A 20,138-nucleotide genomic window follows, 5' to 3' on the forward strand; every position below is an offset into this window, starting at 1 on the left:
TTCCGATATTTACTGCGAGTACTGAAAATACATAATTTGTGTCACGTATACTATATATTTTCAGTACTGGCAGTGAATATCGGAACGCAGTCTAGTCTATGATGGCACTGAAATTTGTCACTTGTTTCTCAAGAGGGGAGTCTGTACTCTCTGCGGTATAGCCATAACCTAGGTAGCATAACGATCTGATATCAGAAGAAAAAAACGGTTTGAGTAAGATATAGAAGAGTGTCACCGCTTCATTGTTTGTTTGATCATTGCATGAGAATATAATATAAAAAATATTCCATATTTTGTATAACCACGAAAAAATGCATCTTGATTAGAATTAAATAACGTATAAAGAAGAATGGTGGGAGGATTTTCGTGTTTCTTGTATTATGACGTTTGATAGAAAATTTTGTGTTTCGATGTTTAAACGGACTGAAAATATACCAATGGATAATGATTTTGATATGCCCGCAAAACGAGCAAAATTTGATGTTCCTATGACAAATCTCCGATACGGTAGGATACAAGAAAAAGAAATTCCCAAGAACAAAAACATGCAATACGATGATCCATGGGGTGATGATTTCGCCGAGGAAGACATTAAAGAAATGGATTTTGTCGCATCTCAAGCATGCTTACTGGTACTAAACTAAGGAAATATTTGTCTTGAAAAAAGTAAACACAGGATAACTTGATAAATAATAATTTGAATATTTGTTTTCAAAAAGGAAGGTAATGTGTTAGATAATTCAAAGCTTGGAAATAACTTACATCTGATGAAATCAAAGATTTTGGAGAAACCTGCTGCAATTGCAAGTATAACTAATTATAATGATATATCTCAATTAAAACTATCAATACCTGTAGAAAAATCCAATCTTTTACTAAAGAAATCTGTACAAGGTACCAGCCGAGTTAGTCAAGATATAGCAGATATTAATTATTCCCAGTTCAAAAACAAGTTAATAGTTAAGAAGGACCATAACTCAACTTTTCAAAAGGAAAGAAATTTTATTATACCTGGTATATATCATATTTTTAATAGAAATAAGATTATTAAAGAAGGATGTCCTATTCGAAATTTCTTTATATTTGTTTATAGATGATAGAGAATTGGAAAGGTTAAAAAATGAAAATAAAAAATTATTGAATGACTTTATAACCAAAGATGGTGAAACTGTATTTTTACGGCAACAGCTACAACAAATCCAGTTGAGAGCTGAAAATGAAAAGTTACAGAAAATGCATTTAATTGAAGACCAAGCTAACCGTCATAGATCAGAAATCAATAAAATTTGTAAAGAGAAGGAACAATTGAAGACACAGATAGAATTACGAGTAAGTATATTTTTATGTTTAAGTTCTTTTCTTTTTATGTAAATATATATCTTTATTTTATATTATATTTTTTACAATATGCTATAGAAGATGTAACTATTTATATAATATATAGGATTTAGAAATAGGAAATCTTCTGGCACGCTGTAAACAATTGGAATCTGGAAATATTAAAATAAGAGAATTACAATCATTACACACAAATAATTTTTTAAATAAAAGCAAATGTAATACATCAAACAATTGGTAAATTAATGTTTTTTGAATATATAGACTTAATCAGTTCACTGGTGATGATTTATATATAAATGAAGAAAAGAAATGTTACAACTGATAATTATTCATATATGAACATCATAAGTAGTTCCGCCAATTTTTAATGGATTTACATACTCATAGACTTAAATACTCAATTTTGTCAGTTTTTGAAAAATATTAAGATTGATATCTGCATTTCATTTTATGTGAAATCTTTATAGGGGTTTCTCTTTTTCTTTTCTTTTTTTGGGTTGCTAGTGACAGAACAATGGGTAAAAAGTATTGATTTTGACCCATCATGGGGAATGAACAAAACACATCATTTCTATAGGATTTTGACCTGCTGAACATGATGCCGTCGTTAGTTTTTCTCTAAACCCTGGGGAGCATGTTCAAATCTGAGGATTTATCATTCAATGATTGAATAGTCCGGGAAGCCTTTGCGTAAACTTTGAAGCCGTTGCAAACTTGTGTATTAGTTAAATTAGCTGAAGACAGTTTAGATTTTCAATTTAGAAATATTTTTGATTTAATAGTTGAATAGTTTGATTTAATAATTGAAAATATTTTCTTTTTATATAAAATTTACTAACAAATAATATATATGATGCCTGTATCACTTGATTTTTTTGTAAACACAATATTTTAGGGAAAAATGGTTCAGACGAAAGTTATATAGTTTCAAAGGAGACATATAATAATTAAATCACTTTGTTTATAGATTTGTTTATAGATGGTGCCACTTTTGAGATATTCACTGATCATTATTTTTTTTTTAATGGAAATCCGAGTTTTTTTATTATATTCTCTTTTCCTACTAATTAATTTTAACAACTTTTGTCTAAAACATTTTTTTATTTGCTTAACATTTTTTGAGATATTTAAGGAAAACTTGGTAACTTTATCAATATTTAACTTATGATATCTCGCTGTTTGTCAGAAAAAAAATGGTATTGGGTTTTTTACTCTATTTGATCTCAAGAACATATTGTTACAATAGCGTCATAACTTTTGTTAATTTGATGATTTCAAAATTTCCAAAAGTCGATAAGACCAAAATCTGTACTTTTCACCCATTGTTCTTTGGGTTTGAAATTTCCAAATTTGAAATGGCAGATCCAAGTAACTAATTTTGTTATTCTATTATGGAGTAAATCATATTCAATATGTTCATGTTTTTTGTTTGGGTTTCTTTTGTATTAGGTTGTTGATAATAAATTCAATTGAAATTGCAAAATCTACAATAGCGGATTCAATATAGTGTCTTCTAATGACTGATGGTATTCTATTATGGATATTTTTATCTTCATTATTAGTGGATAAAACATGTTGAAAGAAATTATTTCTTTGTCGAACGGCTCTGGTCAAAATTCCAGATTTATAACAGTCGTTAGCTGCAATCGAAAAAGAACACCTAATTTGATATGGTTCATCATGAAATATTAAAGTTAGCCCTTTAAAGTTGTCGTATTAGATCCGCCATTTTGAATTGTGAAATTTTAACTCTAGATTCGTCATTAGCGACTCAGAAAATCCTTATAGATAAGCTTTTATATAAAATATTTGCTCTCACCCACACTTTGGTACAAAATGTTGAATTCAAATCTAACAGTGAACTGGTTAAATTATCTGTAATTATAGTACATAGCATATACATATATAGCATATAGCATATATGATTTATTATATATTACATAGCATATATTAAAATTTATTTGGTAGGCCAACAAACATAGATAAAAATTTAACAGAGGTAAAAGATGTATGTATACAAACTAATATTTATATGAAAACTGATTATCAACTTAAAACATGCAATACTTGTGAGTATATTAAGAAAAGTGAAGTATAATTGTATAAAGAAAATATATTTTATCATCATAATTTAATAATATTTGAAATATTTTATAGATTTCTCTCTTGCAAGGATTTCAGAACTAATGTTTGGAGCATCAGTGCCAGAAAAACCCATTATTAATGTTAAAGTCATAGAAAAAACTGGTAAAAGAAATCTACCTATTTTGCAAGAAGAAGAAAGATTCAGGATTTTTGGTAAGTATGTTTGTAAAATTATTCTACAATAATATGATTGAATTATATATGTTTTACAGAAAATCCTGATTTGGTAAAACCAGTAGTTACTATTGTAGATGGAAAAAAATTGACAACAGAATTTGTTTTACTTGAGTTAGCAGCTATTGAAAGGAAAATTAATGCAGAGATTGAATCAGAAAGCTATACACCTATAATCAATAAGGTACTTAAAATAAATATTTAAACTAATTTAAATATAGTATCTCACAATATGTTTAACTCTCGGAGAACACACCTCTTTTTTCCATCAAGAACACTCTGGGTCAATTTGACCCTGCGTATGTTTTGATTGTCTACCATTTCACATACACGCATCTGATCAGCTTAAGAAAATTCTTAGATACACTTCAAACATCGTAGAATCAATTGATGTAGAAAAAAAATGTTGCTCGAATTATTTACATATTTAAAAAAATTAACAACAAAAAATTGTTTTCTGCAAAATTCAAAATTTAGTAAAAAAAAAATTTCTTTTTCAATTTTCAATATTTTTGGCTGAAAATTTATCTTCATATTCCCAAAATATAGTTGTATTTAAAAGAAAATAGTACTTTAGTGTACCTTTCAAAAAAGGTATTTATTTTGATAGGTGACAAAAGTGGAAATTAAAAATGTTTATCCGGAGCAAACCGATGCTTAGTACATAACAGGATCAGAATGATCCTACACCGACTTCGAATAATGTCCAACGCCTACTGCGTGTTGCACTGTACAAAGGGAACATCTTAACGTATAGTTAGTATCTTAAACTACAGCTAGAGAGGCCTCAGGCCTGCCAATTTTCAAAATGTTTTCAAGATATTTACGATCAAACTCGAGGTAAGGGTCAAATTGACCCTGTGTGTTCTCCGAGGGTGCAATTAATTTGATTTAACCGAGGGTTAAATCAAGTTAATTGCAACAAAAAAAAACTAGGGTTCATGTACGTATTTGTTTTTAAGCTAATTTTAACTATGAGGGAGTTAATGCTGAATGTTATAATGGTTCTACAAACAATATTCCATGCTATGAAAAATGATGACATTCGGGATATGAACGATCTTTATTTTTCTGCGGTTTATAAAGATCATCATATATGCATTAAATCTGAATGCGAAGCAGATGCGTGGCATGAAGGAGAGCGTGGTATTGAGGCAAGAAGATTACTCGGTGCACTTTCACATATTAGTTGGGAATCAACATATTTAAGCAGTTATTTAGCAGGGAAGTCACCATTGCATACACGTAATGATGAATGTTATAATCGTTATTTATTGCAAATGACACGTTATAATGCATGGCCAAAAAGAAACCACAAATTCGAAATTCTTGAGATGATAAAGGAATATATTGTTCTAATAGGGCGTGTTGTGAGTATATCTTGTTTCATTATTTACAGTGTGTACTAGAGATGTGCGAAATATTCGAATTCGAATCAAATCGAATCGAATTTAATTTAATTCGATTCGATTCGAATCCGAATCCCTATGATTCGAATTCGAATAATTCGAAAATTTCGAATCGCGAAGATTCGAATACGAATCAAATACATCAACGTATGTGCGCAATCAGTGCGCAACAAAGCGGGCCATCTGGGCCTGTATGTTTGAATCCTTAACTTGTAATTAACTTAACATATAATTAATAACTTAATTATAAATTACTTTAAATATTTAAATATATATTTTACTTTAAGATGATATTACAATATCAATATTCTCTTTTATATCAAAATCTTTCATTATTATTTGCATATTTAATAGTTATGTTAAATTTTTTAATAATTCGATTTGATTTCATTTGATTCGATTCGGATTCGAATTTAAAAAATGAAATTCGATTCGATTTGACATAACAATTTTTGATTCGCACATCTCTAGTGTGTACATTAGTCATTGAGAACATTATGTAGTAATTAATAAATATTAATATTTACAGAGAAGGTCTCATCAGTTTACAGGTCTTATAAATGCTATTATAAAATTATTGTGCAATGTACAAGAGAAAGTGGGTTACTGTGAAAAAGGGTAAATCAATATTATAAATAGTCATAAATAGTTATTAAGTTTATAATTTGAATATGATTTGAATATGAATATAGATCTTATATATTATGACATTTCTTTTTTTTAATTTGGTGAATTGTCCACCATGCTGTCAGTCTTTTCCGAAGATATTTATAGTTATTTGGTATTTAATTCTTTTCTCTTTTCTCTACGAAGTAGTTCTTTTAATCTTATAGTTTTTCTCTTATCTATATGATTTTTTATATTAATTTACTGATCTTTTTCAGATACTTATAAATTATATATAACGTCTCAGTTTTTGCTTTTGTATGGCTTTTACTTTTAAACGTTATATTTTTATTTTGTTAGTTTTTAGTTTGTTTTCCTAAACATCAAACTTTCCTAAACATAAAAAACTCATATCTATTGCATCTATTATATATATTATTTGGTTGATATTCTCCATCTATGCATCTATCTATCTATATATAACTACTAATAATTCATTATTTCTTATACTATGTAATGCACTTTTTTAGTCTGAATAGATGATTATATCTCCCGTACCTTTTTTTCCGGTTTTTTTCAACACTTTGTAATTGTTAATACTTCAACTATGAATATTGAATCTCTTGTTAATTGTCAAAGCGCCATCGCGACAGTCAGCGCGAGACGCGTTACCGCTCAGCCCCTACGCACCAGCTTGCCGCGGAGCGTCTATAGGCCGCGATGGGCGTGGAAAACGCCAAACTTTACGCAGTTATTACTAAAAAAACTATTATGATTTTCACATTATGGTACAGAACCTTTTTGTTCTTCTCACTTGGCTCTATGTTCCTACGGAGCCCGTGTCCCAAAGTTCTGAGACACCCTGTATATATTGTAATATATGCAATTATATATATATATCTCATTTTAAAAAACGCTTCTCGATAATTTTTCAATGAAGCATTTTCAGCAAATATGTTTCAGACAAAAGTTATATGATTTCATGGGGGGCATAAAACAATTATACTATTTTGTTTACAAATCACCACTTTCGAGATATTCACTGATCATTGCTTTTTTTAAATGGAAATTCTAATTTTTTATTACACCGTCTTTTTCTATCAATTAATTTTAACAACTCTTATCTGAAACATTTTTTTATTTGTCTAATATTTTCTGAAATATTTAAGGAGGACTTGATTACTTTTTCAATATTTAACTCACAATATCTCGCTAACTATTTGTCGGAAGAAAAAGTGGTACTAAACTTTCCTGCTCTATTTAATCTCAAGAATATATTGTTATAATAGCGCCCTTGTTAACTTAGTAACTTGGAAATTTCAAAATCATCAAATTAACAAAAATCAGGGCGCTAATATAACAATATATTTTTAAGACCAAGTAAAGCAAGAAATTCTAGTACTACTTTTTCTTCCGACAAATAATTAGCGAGATATCGTAAGTTAAATATTGGAAAAGTTATCAAGTTTTCCTCAAATATCTCAAAAGATATTAGACAAATAAAAAAATGTTTTAGACAAAAGTTGTTCAAATTAACTAGTAGAAAAAGTGTAATAAAAAATAAAAATTCCCACTTAAAAACGCAACTTGATCTTCAAATGACCTTGAAAATAGAGATCAAGGTTAAAGTCAAGGTCATCATAAGGTAGCTCACTTAAATATCTACAACTTTTATTCAGATCATTTTCCTTGAAACTTCAATATTGAAGAGTTATTTGGGGTGGGACATTAAAATGGGACATCCTATTGTATATTATACAGGATGGGTGAAAAATATGGAAACACTTAAAATCTCGAAAGATATGTTTTACAGAAAAGTGTTTCAGACGAAAGTTATAAGGCTCGAAACGATTTTATGATCTTATTATTTACTGATCTTATCAGTTTGACTTTAAGTGGCGTTGCCAAGGTCAAGATTAACTTATTTTTTTTAAGTAGGAATCTCCATTTTTTATTATATCATCTTTTCCTACCAATTAATTTGGACAACTTTTGTCTGAAACATTTTTTTATTTGCTTAATATGTTCTGAGATATTTAAGGAAAACTTGATGACTTTTTCAATACTTATGATATCTCTTTATTTATCGGAAGAAAAAGTGGTATTAGACTTTCTGACATTATCTGCTGTCAAGAATATATTGTTACTATAGCGTTGTGACTGTTGTTAATTTGATGATTTTGAAGTTCCCAAAAGTCGATAAGTTAATTAAAGGTAAGGCATTATTGTAATATATTTTTTAGACGGAATAGAGTAAAAAGTCTTGTACTATTTTTTTCGAATGGTTAGCGAGATATCGTAAGTTAAATAATGAAAATTTTTCTTAAATATCTTAAAAAATATTAGGCAAATAAGAAAATGTTTCAGACAAAAGTTATTAAAATTAATTGGTAGAAAAAGATGATATCATAAAAAATGGGGGTTTCTACTAAAAAAAAAAGAAGAAATTGGCCTTGATCTGACCTTGGCAACGCCACTCAAGGTCAAACTGATAAGATGATAAGATCAGTAAATATATCGTTTTGAGCCTTATAACTTTTGTCTAAAACATTTTTCTGTAAAACTTATATCTTCCGTGATTTTTAAAAATTTCTATATTTTTCACTAACCCTGTAAATATATTACAGGGTGTCTCAAAACGCATGATTATTCTTTGGGGATGTGAGAGATAATGAAATTCTGAGTCTAAAGTTTCTCCCATTTTTTTCTCCGACCATTAATAACAAAGTTATTAACGAGAAAAATCCATCAATGGCGTGGTGCGCACGACTGTCGCGCAGTGCCGTATACTAGCGCAGGACTCCGCCCTACGTTGACGCTAAAATTTGTCTTTATCTGATGATATCAAATAACTCATTTATCATCTATTTAATGAGCTAATTGATTAGTCATCATTTTTAATCAACAAAAACAAAAAATCGATTGAAAAGTTTAAAAATAAAAATCTTATTAAATGTTATTTTAAATAATAAGAACCAATGATGTTTCAGTAACCTGCGTTGCACTGACATTCACTATACATAAGGTGCATATCCGCGTACTCTGCCACCATATAAATCATTTTGAACTCAATCGTTTCAAAGATAATAAACGAATGAGATCGCTAATATTAAAAAGTCGGGAAATACCTCACTTCTTCCTTTGTCTTCACAGTTCGTTTATGTTTTGAATCTCGTTGCGTTTAGGATTGAGGAACCGCTACTAAAAAGTATCTCATGCAAGAAATAACAATTCTGTCAGCTGTTTCTCAATCCGCGAGACATCGAAGATGAAAATGTAAACGTTGGAAAAACAAGACAAAAGGTAAAACGAGAATTTATTGTGATTAATTAACACGTTGTAAAAGAGTATACAGAATATACATTACGTAGTTTCTGCGAACATTTTGAACCGACGCTCTAAAAAAAATCGGTCTTTTTCAAGATTATTGAAAAACCATTGGTCCTTTTCATTTAAAATAATATTTAATAAAATTTTCATTTTTAAACTTATTTTCAGTCGATTTTTTATGTTTTTGTTGATTAAAAATGGTGATTAATCAATTAACTCATTAAATGGATGATAAATGAGCTATTTGATATCATTAAATAAAGACAAATTTCGGTATCAGCGTAAGGCGGTCCTGCGCCAATGTACGGCATTGCGCGACAGTCGTGCGCGTCACGCCATTGATCGACTTTCCTCGTTAATAACTTTGTTATTAATGGTCGGAAAAAATGGAAGAGGAACTTTAGATTCAGAATTTCAATCTCTTTTACATCCCCAAAGTTTCTTTTACACACCCCAGGATTATTGTGCATTTTGAGATCCCTGTATATATACAGGGTGGTTGATTATAAGTTGCCAACCCGAAATGTGAAGCTAGATTGGGTTAAGATAAATATAAAAGTCCCATACCGTTTTGCGAAATTCGCAATAATTATCGAGTTATTAATGACAGAAATCTGAGGAATGGGAGCGCGCTGACATAGATAATTGGAGAAGCGTTACAGCTGCTTAGGCCGCAGCGCGGCCCAGTTGATCCAGAAACTGTTGCCGGTGCGCGGCGAAGGGAAAGACAATGCGCTGCTATTCGTTGTTTTATCTCGCCGGACCTATGTTTCGCCGCACGCCACCAACAGTTGCTGGGTCGAGTGGGCCGCGCTGTGGCCTGAGTAGCTGCAACGCTTCTAGAGAAATACAAAACATGGTTTTTCAAAATATTGTCCCTCGCTAGCTACACATTTTTGCCATCTCTCTGGCAATACATGAATACCACGACGATAAAACGACGCGTCTTTGGACCGAAACCATTCATCCAACCAATTTTGCACTTCGAAATTGGCTAAGTGTTGCCCAGCCAAGCCATGCGCCATCGACCAGAACAAGTGATAATCGGAAGAGGTCAGGTCTGGCGAATACGGCGGGTGCGGTAGCAGATCCCATTTCAGCATTTTGATGGTGTCCTGGACGATGAAAGTGCGATGGCACGGAGCGTTGTCGTGCTGCAATATCACTCGTTCGTGTCTCGTGTCCCATTCTGGCCGTTTTTCGAGCAATGCATGGTTCAAATTGATCAGTTATTGTCGGTAGCGATGCCCATTGACAGTTTCGCCCGGTTTCAGCAGCTCATAGTACACGATTCCTTCCTAGTCCCACCAAACGCAGAGCATTGTCTTTTTTCCGAAGCGATTTGGCCGTGCCGTCGATGTTGATGCTTCGCCAGGTGAAAGCCACGAATTTTGCCTTTGGGATTCTCGAAATATATCCACTTTTCATCGCCAGTAACAATTCGATACAGGAAACTCTTTCTTTCATGCCGCAAAAGCAAAATTTCGGAAGTGACTCTTCGATTTTCCATCTGTCTCTCAGTCAACTCATGCGGCACCCATTTTCCTTCCTTTTGAATTTTTCCCATGGCATATAAACGTTTGGAAATACCTTGGCGAGTCATGTTTAATGCCTCCGCAAGTTGATCTTGTGTTTGCATATCATCTTCATCCAATAACGCTTGCAGATCGGCGTCCTCAATTGTTTTTGGTCTTCCGGAGCGCTCTCTATCTTCAGTGTCGAAATCGCTACTTCTAAAGCGTTTAAACCAATCGTCACAGATAGTTTTCGATTATGGGTAGTTTCGATATTCGCCGTAGGCTTCCTGAAGCAAACGACGTGCTTCAGCTGCAATTTTTTTTTGCCTCTTTTCTCTCAATCTTTTTTTCTTTAATTTTCTCATTTCTTTCTCTTCTCTCTCCTCTTTTCTCTTCCTATTGTCTTATTTTCGATTCTTTTTATACTCTTTTTATACTCTTCTTTCTATACTCTTAGGAAAAAGCCTCAAATTCGTTTCCCAATATATCTGTTCTCTTACTTTCCATCTCTATTTTCTCTTCTTGTTCTTTCTTATCTTCTCTTGTTCTTTTGTATTTATTAAACTCTATCCTCTTTTCCTCCTCTCCTGAAGTCTAGATCATACAATATCAACTCGGTTATTTAACTCTTTTTCCTATATTTATTCTATGAGAAATTTGATTTATATTAAATATTACGTTTATATCTGCTTCATTTTTTAAATCCTAATTACTCTAAATGTTAAAAAAAAAATAGGAAGTTTTCTTAACAGTTCTATCTCACTATGACCTGTCTTGTAAAACACATTCTGTTAGCTCGGCGTATTTAAGTTCGAACTTTATAAATATTATTATATATATTTATAGGTTGGAATATGTTTGTTTCATATTCAAGGAACTAGTTTTCTCGAGGCCATTGTCACTTTGTTATGCATCACTAGCTCATTTCATAATGGTTTTCAGTAGATGCAATATATTTATATCAAAATTATGCAAGAATTCACGTGAGTATGAATTATGCACAAAGCAAGTGTATATTTTTCGATATTAATTATTATTACTTTAACAGAATCAATGGCAATAAAGAATTGGAAAGGCGCTTTACATTTTACACCAGGTATGTTCTGAAACTTTAAAATAATATTTTTAATGCTAATTTATAACAATGAATAATATTTTTTTAAGATGACCGATTTATTTTTTAAATTTAAGCCCGTACATCGTATATGGGCTTAAATTGGTTTTCACAATTTACAATGTAAATTGTGAAAAAATATTTCAATAATTTATGTGCAAAAAATGACTCTTAATACATTAAAATTCAGACGTTTCTGTCTTGTATTTGGCCCTCATTAATGAACATTAAAGAACACTACAATCTGGAGGAAAACCATTTGTTTTCTGCCTTGATGACCTCGTGATGATATTCAAGTAAAAACTCCAATTGTTCCTTTCAGTATAATATGTTATATCTCCTTTTTCATGAAGTGACCGTTGTTCAAAAAAAGATGAAAAAATGGTAGTATAAAATGTTAATCCTATGTACACACATACACGCATACATATAGAATGAGGAAAAACATACAGAGTACCGGAACACCTGAACGAGTTTGAAGGGTCAAGTTTTGAAGAAAAATATCTTAAACAAAAGTTTCAGTGTTCTAACAAGGAAATAGCAAGATATGTAAAATCGATAGTTGAATGAATCATATTTCATTCGAATTGGGGGGTTGAGTACATAAAAACTCTAAAAGGGTTTGCGTGCATGAGCCTTCGTTTGCAAGAAATTTGTAATTAAAAAAACAGCTGTATATGTTAGCTATATATTATTTTTTTAATTGCAAATGGGATGAATTTGATGATGCCCTTGAACTTGACTTTGGGCTCGATTTTCAAGGTCATTTGAAGGTTAATTCGAAATTTTCAAAAGAAAACCCCAATTTTTTATTACGCAGTCTTTTTCTATGAATTAATTTAAAATTTTGTCTAAAACATTTTTCTATTTGCCTAATATTTTTGAGATATTTAAGAAAAACTTGATAACATATTCAATATTTACGATATCTCGTTAACTATTTATCGAAAGAAAAAGTAGTACTATACTTTCTTGCTTTATTTAGTCTCAAGAATATATTGTTACAATAGCGCCTTGACTTTTGTTAACTTACTGACTTTTGGAAATTTCAAAATCATCAAATTAACAAAAATCAGGGTACTATTATAGCAATATATTCTTGAGACTAAATAAAGTAAGAAAGTCTAGTAGCACTTTTTCTTCCGACAAATAATTAATGAGATATTGGAAGTTAAATATTGAAAAAGTTATCAAGTTTTCCTCAAATATCTCAAAAAATATTAGGCAAATAAAAAAATGTTTTAGACAAAAGTTCAAATTAATTGGTAGAAAAAATAGTGTAATAAAAATAAGGGTTCCCATTTAAAAAACACAGGTTGACCTCCAAATGATCTTGAAGGTCATGGCCAAGGTTAAATTCAAAGTCACCATCAAGTCCGTTACTTGATTTTCTACAACTTTTGTATTTAAAGTTTTTCATGAAAATTTGATCCTGCAAAGTTATCCGGGGGTTCTGGTATTTTTAAGACACCCTGTATATGATACAAATATTTTCAAAATACTAACTTAACATGTTTACGTTTGGAAGTCATCTAAGAAAATTGAGAATCGAACAATATAAATATAAATCTTAATAATAAAATTTTCGATTGTAAGTTTATGCCAGTCTGTTTTATATGTAATATTTCTGATATCATACATCTTGTATGACAGAGTTCGCAATTAGAAATCTTCGGGTTGTCGAGATCGAAATCATATCTAAACTCTATGCGATGTTCATCCATTATTGATCTTACTGGTCATTCTTTCCCTCTTTTTGAACAATAGTCACTTCATGAGAAAGGAGGTGTAACATATATTACTGAAAGGAATAATTGTAGTTTTTGTTTGAATATCATCACGGGATCATCGAAGTAGAAAATAAATAGGTCCAGATAGTGTTTTTTATCGTTTACTGATGAAGGCCAAATACAGGGCCAAAACAAGTCTAAATTTTTAATAATATATATTGAGTCATTTTTTGCAAATAAATTATTGTAATACTTTCTTATAATTTACATCATGTACGAGCTTAAATTGGCTATCTTGAAAGAATATCATTTATATGAATATACGAAAGATCCTTGACATACTACTTATTAATTATTACTTATTAACAAATTTATTATTTTAATAAACTTTCAAATGAAGAGAAAATACGAAAATGCATATGCTAAAAAGAGTAAATCTAATATATTTTAATAAATATAAATAATATAAATAAATATATTTTATATTGCAGATGCTTGCGTCTTACAAATTCTTATAACACAAATGGAGCATTTTCATCCGGATTTTCTTACTACTTTAAATATGACTCACTCATTATTATCGTCTGTACAATATATGCTGCAAACGAATAATAATCTATTAAGAACTGAAAGTTCAGAAACATGTAACTGTTACAAAAAATTAATACAGTTCACAATTAATATATTGGGAAAATGTTGTGAAACTAGATCAATTGTAACTAATAATATCAATTGGCAAGATTTATTTTACACTTCCAACAAGTGTTATACTTTGAAGAAAATTAATTATAAAGATTATGGGTGTCGAACAAAATATGACCTGCAAAATAAGGAAAAACATGCAATGGAAATATATCCGGAAAAACTAGATCGAAATTTTTGGTCTAATATCAAAAAGACCCAACACCAAGTGTTGAAAGAAGGCATTAGATTTTTATGTTATCTCACCATTTGCGATCCCTATTTTTTTATTCAATCACTTGACATCGAAGATTCATTTAATCTACTTATAAGAAATATAACTTTTTTCGACGATTTAATACTTCACGAAAATGATCGTAAGTATTTTATGTGTATTCTTTATAGTAATATAACTATCATTATAAATAATACACCAATAAGTACCATAGTGTATTTAATGATATATGGATATTTACTTGTATATTGATATTATTTACAGTATTTTATAGGGGGTATTTATTATTAATTATTAATTGTACATAATAAATATTTTAGGAGAAGCATTGGAACGAATAAAGTCCACGTATATTCTTGATAAAGGTGTACAAAATGAAATTGAGACGCATCATAAAAATATACGTATTACTCAATTGAACATAGCGAATTTTGAAAAGAAAGTTATTCCTGCAACAAAAAATGATGTTAAAACAACTCTAAATTTCGATAAAATACATATGGCTATTAAAGCGTTATATAATTTCAAGTTAGAATATAAGGATAATTAAACATCAAATCCTCAAGATTATTTTTTAATATTTGAAATGTAATCTTTATATACAATCTTTTACAGACATTTCATTGTGTGGAAAAGAGAACATAATATGATGATGATAAAGACGAAAAAGCATATAATTTGTATTTAACGCATTAATTCCTTAGCCACTATTCTATTGCTAAAGAATATATTTCTTTTTCGGATTTATTTTTTTATCGGGCAATTGAATACCGCAAAAAATTCATCCACAAAGCTGCTATATATTTATATTTTTGGTCTTGGATGTTTGTCCAGAAAAAGCAGTTCTTTTTTCCAACGTCGCATTTTTGCAAAATGTCTGAAAAATGTTAAATGTACGGTAACAATTCAGATATTTTAAGTACATTGTCGCTGATTTTTTTTTTTGAATGTATTCTTGTTTAATATGTTATCTTTGTAACTGATATTTTTGTTACGTGCAGCATTTATAAAGAAGATTTAATCATTACTGTATTCGAGTCTAGGCAATCGCCTTTTCAAAAATCGCACTTATTTTCCTGTTGTTATGCAATCGCTATGCCAACGGAATCACTCATGTTCTATCCTAGTGATAATCGACTTTATCTATAAAATTTAAGCAATTTGTATACCAAAAGAAAATCATTGCAAGATTAAATAAAACTTTTTTAAAACTTTAAAAAACGTTTAAGAAATTAGTATTATCTCATATATCATTTCTTCAGTAATATATCAATTATCTTCTACACATTTATTAGGTCTGTACATTAAGTTCCTGGGATTTTCTTGGTGACGTAGTTTATATATATTGAAGAAATAATACATACATGTTTAATTCAAATATTTTCCCTCGTTTGTTACAACTTTAAGCCATTTTTCAGGCAACAAATGGATTCTTCAGTTGAAGAATCACAGATCTTACAATGTGATAAATTTGTCCATTTTTGTATTTCAATCTCGTTTCTGAATTGTACGCCGAATAAATGGTGCTACATTGACCGAAATAGAAGTAAAAATCAGGGGTAAGGTTTGGATTATACATTGGTTGAGTGTGGTAAGACTTTCCACTCAATTTCCAGTAATGTATCCTTACGTAGTAAACTACGTAGTAAATTACGGAGTAAACTGTCGAAACTGTTTGTCACGATGGACTTTGGATATGTTATAGATCATTAAAAAATACTAGATCCATATTATTTTAGCAGCATATCTCAACGTTTAGGATAAAAATAATGAAAAAAACAGTCTTTTATTTTTGTAAATATTTCCTAAATTACGAGATATATGAAAAAAAATGTTTTATACAAAAATTGTGGAATAATTAATACTTTTTACAACAATTTATTCACGTTAAAAAATGTAAAATTTTTAATACTCTTTCTTTCCTTTTTTACATTTGTAAGTTATTAAATTTTTCTAAGGACAAAAATTGAAGAGCATTAGATATTAAATTCGATATACAGGGTGGTCCAGTAATTATTAACACCTTGAATATCTTCGAAACTATAAGTGTCAGAAAAAAATTTGTCCAATAGAAGTTGCATCGTACAGAAGGGGTCATCAGATGGTAGTTACGGATTTTTTGTAGGTGGAGTTACTTCCAAGATATGAAGGTCACCTTTATTTCTATAAATGGAATGCTATGTTTTTATGTCTACTATCTGATAGCGGCGTGAGATCTCCCGATTGCGCCTATGAACTTTTTCTTGTGGAGTTATATCAAAGAAAAAATGTACGCGACACAACCTACAACTATCGCAAACATGAAATTACGAATTTAACGCGCTTTCCGAGATATCACTGACTGTACATTGCAAAGAGTCGAAAATAAATTTTGATTACGCATGACACAATGTATCGAGCAAAATCGAGATATGTTTGAACATTTGCGGTAAGAAATTGCGTAGACATGAGAGGCAAGGGGACTTACGTAAATCAAGCACCCCAAGGGGAACAGAAACCTCCTACGTCCATGTCGTTGTTCCTGAATAACGCTAAAAGTAGGGTAGTGGATAAAAATTTAAAGTAATAAAAGTTTAGCACAAACATTAAATCTTTTTGCACGAACAATACAGGTGGAGTCAGTCTGGGCTTTGTAAACTTTAAAGTCATATCTCTGGAACGGCTTATGCAAAAGACAATTATGGGTAGTTTTAAATGTCTCGCCAAGATCTACAACTTTTATCTCAAGAAAAAAATCAAGTTCCATTTAAGAAATTAGTCACTTTCAAATTTTCTTGAAAACGATGACACCTGCGACACGACTTACGTCGTGATCATATGTCGCTCTTCAAACTAAACAACTTTTGTCTGAAGTATTTTTTCTACAATCAAAAATAAAAAAGTTTTTGGAGGTGGTACATTAAAATGGGTCACCCTGTATACATATACAGGGTGTAAAGTCCGACCCCACCCCTGGATCTCGGAAACGGCTTTAAATATGGAAAAATGTTTCAGACAAAAGTTGTAGGATATTGAGGGGGACACATGATAAAAATATGGACTTGACCTTAAATGACTTTATCAAGGCTAGATCAATGTGATCGATGTTTTCTTAAATGAAACCTCCTATTTTTTATTGCATATTCTTGTAGCCCTTGTCGATATATTTTCAAAACACTATCTATTTTTGTTTTTTTGCACAAGCCATTTCCAAGATATAAAGCTTCAAAGTTGACATACCGCCGGCATTCGCATTACCCAAGGTGTACCGCGTGGAGGTTGCATGATCGGATTTACGCCTCTTGTGTGTGCGTGTGTATGTGTGTCTGTCTGTCTCTGTTGTGTGTGTGTGTGTGTGTGTGCGTGTGTGTGCGTGTGTGTGTGTGTGTGTGTGTGTGTGCGTGTGTGTGTGTATGTCACAGTAGCATAAGGAACTCACGGTTCGTCACTCCCGTAGTATTCTTTGACTCCAAACTCTCTCCACTGTATATGCATGTGTTGTAGCCCTAAAAAGGACTAATTTTGTATGTGTTTCTTCAATTAAACTTTCATCTGAAATTTTTGTTAATTTGATGATTTTAAAATTTTCAAAAGTCAGTAAGTTAACAAAAGTTAGGGCACTATTGTAGCAATATATTCTTGAGACTAAATAAAGCAAGAAAGTTTAGTACCACTTTTTTTTCCGACAAACAGCGAGATATCATGAGCTAAATATTGAAAAAGTTAACAAGTTTTCCTCAAATATCTCAAAAAATATTAGACAAATAAAAAAATGTTTTAGACAAAAGTTGTTCAAATTAACTAGTAGAAAAAATAGTAAAAGTATAAAAAATAAAGGTTCCCATTTAAAAAGCACAAGTTGACCTTCAAAAAACTTTGAAAATAGAGGTCAAAGTCAAGGTCATCATAAGGTAGCTCACTTAAATCCCTACAACTTTTATTCAGATCATTTTCCTTGAAGCTTCAATACTGAAGAGTTATTAGGGTGGTTCGTAACTTTTGGGACACCCTGTATATGTCCATACAGAAAAAAATATTGTTTAATGAAAAAAGAGAAACATCATTTGACTCAATTAATTGACCCAACAAACACAATGTTACATATAACGTACATGTTAGTTGTAATTTCCTACTCAACAATGTAATGGTTATATAACACACGTGTTATATAACAGTTATATTTTTGAGTAAAAAATTTATTATATTTATTTATATTACATTATTTATATTATATTTATTTATTATATTTATATTATATAATAATGTGTTTGCTGGGAAACGTCCACATCATGGACTACTACAAATATAAACATTCACTCCAATTGTATCTTCACAACAACATACTTTTCGATGTTTTTATAGCCATATATAAACAAAATCCATATATGAATTTTTTTCCCAGGCATTAATATTATTTAGCGTTATCATTAAAACATAACTATTATGTAATTTAACGTTTACTGGGTAATAACAATTTCATATTATTCACATTGACTCACTAAATATATATGCATATACCTGTCGTTCTGGTGAAATCCCATGGCCGCAATCGTCGTAATCTAGGTCTTAAAGTATCTAGTAATTCCAATACAGTGTCCGATAATAAACGAAATAAATTAGTAAACACATCGTTATGTAGTTCAAATGAATCGTTTATATCGCGCCAGGCTCTTTTCTCCTCTCGACGTCTTACTTGTCTTACTCTATTTTCTATATTTAATAGGTCCCATATTAAATATTCTTCGGCCATACTAAAAATTCACGTAATATATATATAAAAATTAAATTTAAATTATTTATTTGTAGATTTGTCTATTATATAGCACATACAAAATACATGAACAGAAAAATATTCACAAGTCAGAGCCGGAGTCACTAATTGAAACTTTTATAACCAATAATTTTCTAAATTGTTCTAAATGTCTGTCGATCAGACACTACCGATGGATATAGGACGGTACTCGGTAGGATTGTCGATTACGACCGATATTTATCGATATTTTAACCGACGCGCATCGGTGAGGAGTTATCGAGAATAAGGCTCCTTGCACAATGCCAGGCAACAAGCAATAAGAATAAAAATAGACCAATCACAATCGACTATTACAAGAATAATCTATTGTGATTGGTCTATTTTTATTCTTATTGCCTGTTGCCTGGCATTGTGCAAAGGGCTTAATTCTGACCGACAAACGTCGGTAGACAGCGTTACCGACACCGACAATCGTCGGTAGGCGAGTACAGAATAGCACGCCCCAGTTCAGCAGTGGTGCAATTCTGTAACTCGTTATTGGAGTTAACGACAGTTTCGTTATCGTTGTGCAGCTTTTCTACGGTATACAAAAGCTGCGCAACGATAACGAAAGTGTTGTTAACTCCAATAACGAGTTACAGAATCGCACCACAGTGCAGACAAAACAAACAAGCCTAATGTATCGCCGACACGTTATAAGCTGTGTTCCGAAATTCACTGCCAGTACTGAAAATATATAGTTTGTGTTACGTATACTATAGAATTTCAGTGCTAGCATTGAATATCGGAATCAGAGAGAAGAAGGAGAGGTGTCATGGGCCGCTTTTAGCCGAGCCTAGAGACTCTCTAATAGAGAGTCTGGACACCAGGGCTTCGGCGTAATTGGTTCACGGACCGGTGGCCTGAAATGGCGGCACCAATAGAAAACCTTGTTTACTTAGCGCGAACGTATAAATAATTTGAATGTTAGGTAATGTATCTTCTGGATAGCGTCATATATTATTTTATTTAGCATAAACACATAAAAAGTAAAGAATTTTATAAACGAATTCAATATTTATAAAAAAACGTAATATTTTTCATGAATTTATGCAGAGAAACAGATATGGGATTCATACCCTGAA

General features: G+C 30.9%; 2 protein-coding genes across 9 annotated transcripts; one reads left to right on the plus strand and one right to left on the minus strand.

Moving 5' to 3' along the window:
• The first annotated feature begins 73 nt into the window (after positions 1–73).
• On the plus strand, positions 74–15,227 carry mus304 (mutagen-sensitive 304). 3 transcript variants are annotated; one of them, XM_011154783.3, is made up of 14 exons: positions 75–632; positions 720–807; positions 895–1,014; positions 1,094–1,329; positions 1,445–1,575; positions 3,310–3,410; positions 3,499–3,639; positions 3,699–3,844; positions 4,623–5,030; positions 5,599–5,687; positions 11,369–11,505; positions 11,571–11,618; positions 13,858–14,424; positions 14,603–15,227. In XM_011154783.3, exons 1-14 carry the CDS (start codon positions 381–383, stop codon positions 14,830–14,832), a joined length of 2,694 nt encoding a protein of 897 aa, XP_011153085.1. In that variant the 5' UTR covers positions 75–380; the 3' UTR covers positions 14,833–15,227. The 3 variants fall into 3 exon arrangements, with proteins under 3 accessions (XP_011153084.1, XP_011153085.1, XP_019700754.1); XM_019845195.2 differs by having other exon boundaries at positions 720–803; positions 882–1,014; XM_011154782.3 differs by having other exon boundaries at positions 74–632; positions 720–1,014.
• Positions 1,443–19,289, minus strand: LOC105191406 (uncharacterized). Of its 6 annotated transcripts, none has more exons than XR_003112655.1 (5): positions 19,092–19,289; positions 18,780–19,012; positions 17,701–17,813; positions 16,750–16,813; positions 1,448–1,490 (listed from the first exon to the last, which is right to left on the minus strand). XR_003112655.1 is itself a non-coding variant. In XM_011154777.3 (3 exons), exons 2-3 carry the CDS (start codon positions 19,009–19,011, stop codon positions 1,960–1,962), a joined length of 348 nt encoding a protein of 115 aa, XP_011153079.1. In that variant the 5' UTR covers position 19,012; positions 19,092–19,289; the 3' UTR covers positions 1,592–1,959. The 6 variants fall into 6 exon arrangements, 2 of the variants coding, with proteins under 2 accessions (XP_011153079.1, XP_011153080.1); XR_003112657.1 differs by lacking the exon at positions 1,448–1,490 and adding an exon at positions 15,567–15,808; XR_003112656.1 differs by lacking the exon at positions 1,448–1,490 and adding an exon at positions 16,284–16,445.
• Between the last annotated feature and the right edge of the window lie 849 nt (positions 19,290–20,138).

Source organism: Harpegnathos saltator, unplaced genomic scaffold (assembly GCF_003227715.2).
Source record: "Harpegnathos saltator strain DR-91 unplaced genomic scaffold, Hsal_v8.6 scaffold171, whole genome shotgun sequence".
Taxonomy (NCBI): Eukaryota; Metazoa; Arthropoda; class Insecta; order Hymenoptera; family Formicidae; genus Harpegnathos; species Harpegnathos saltator.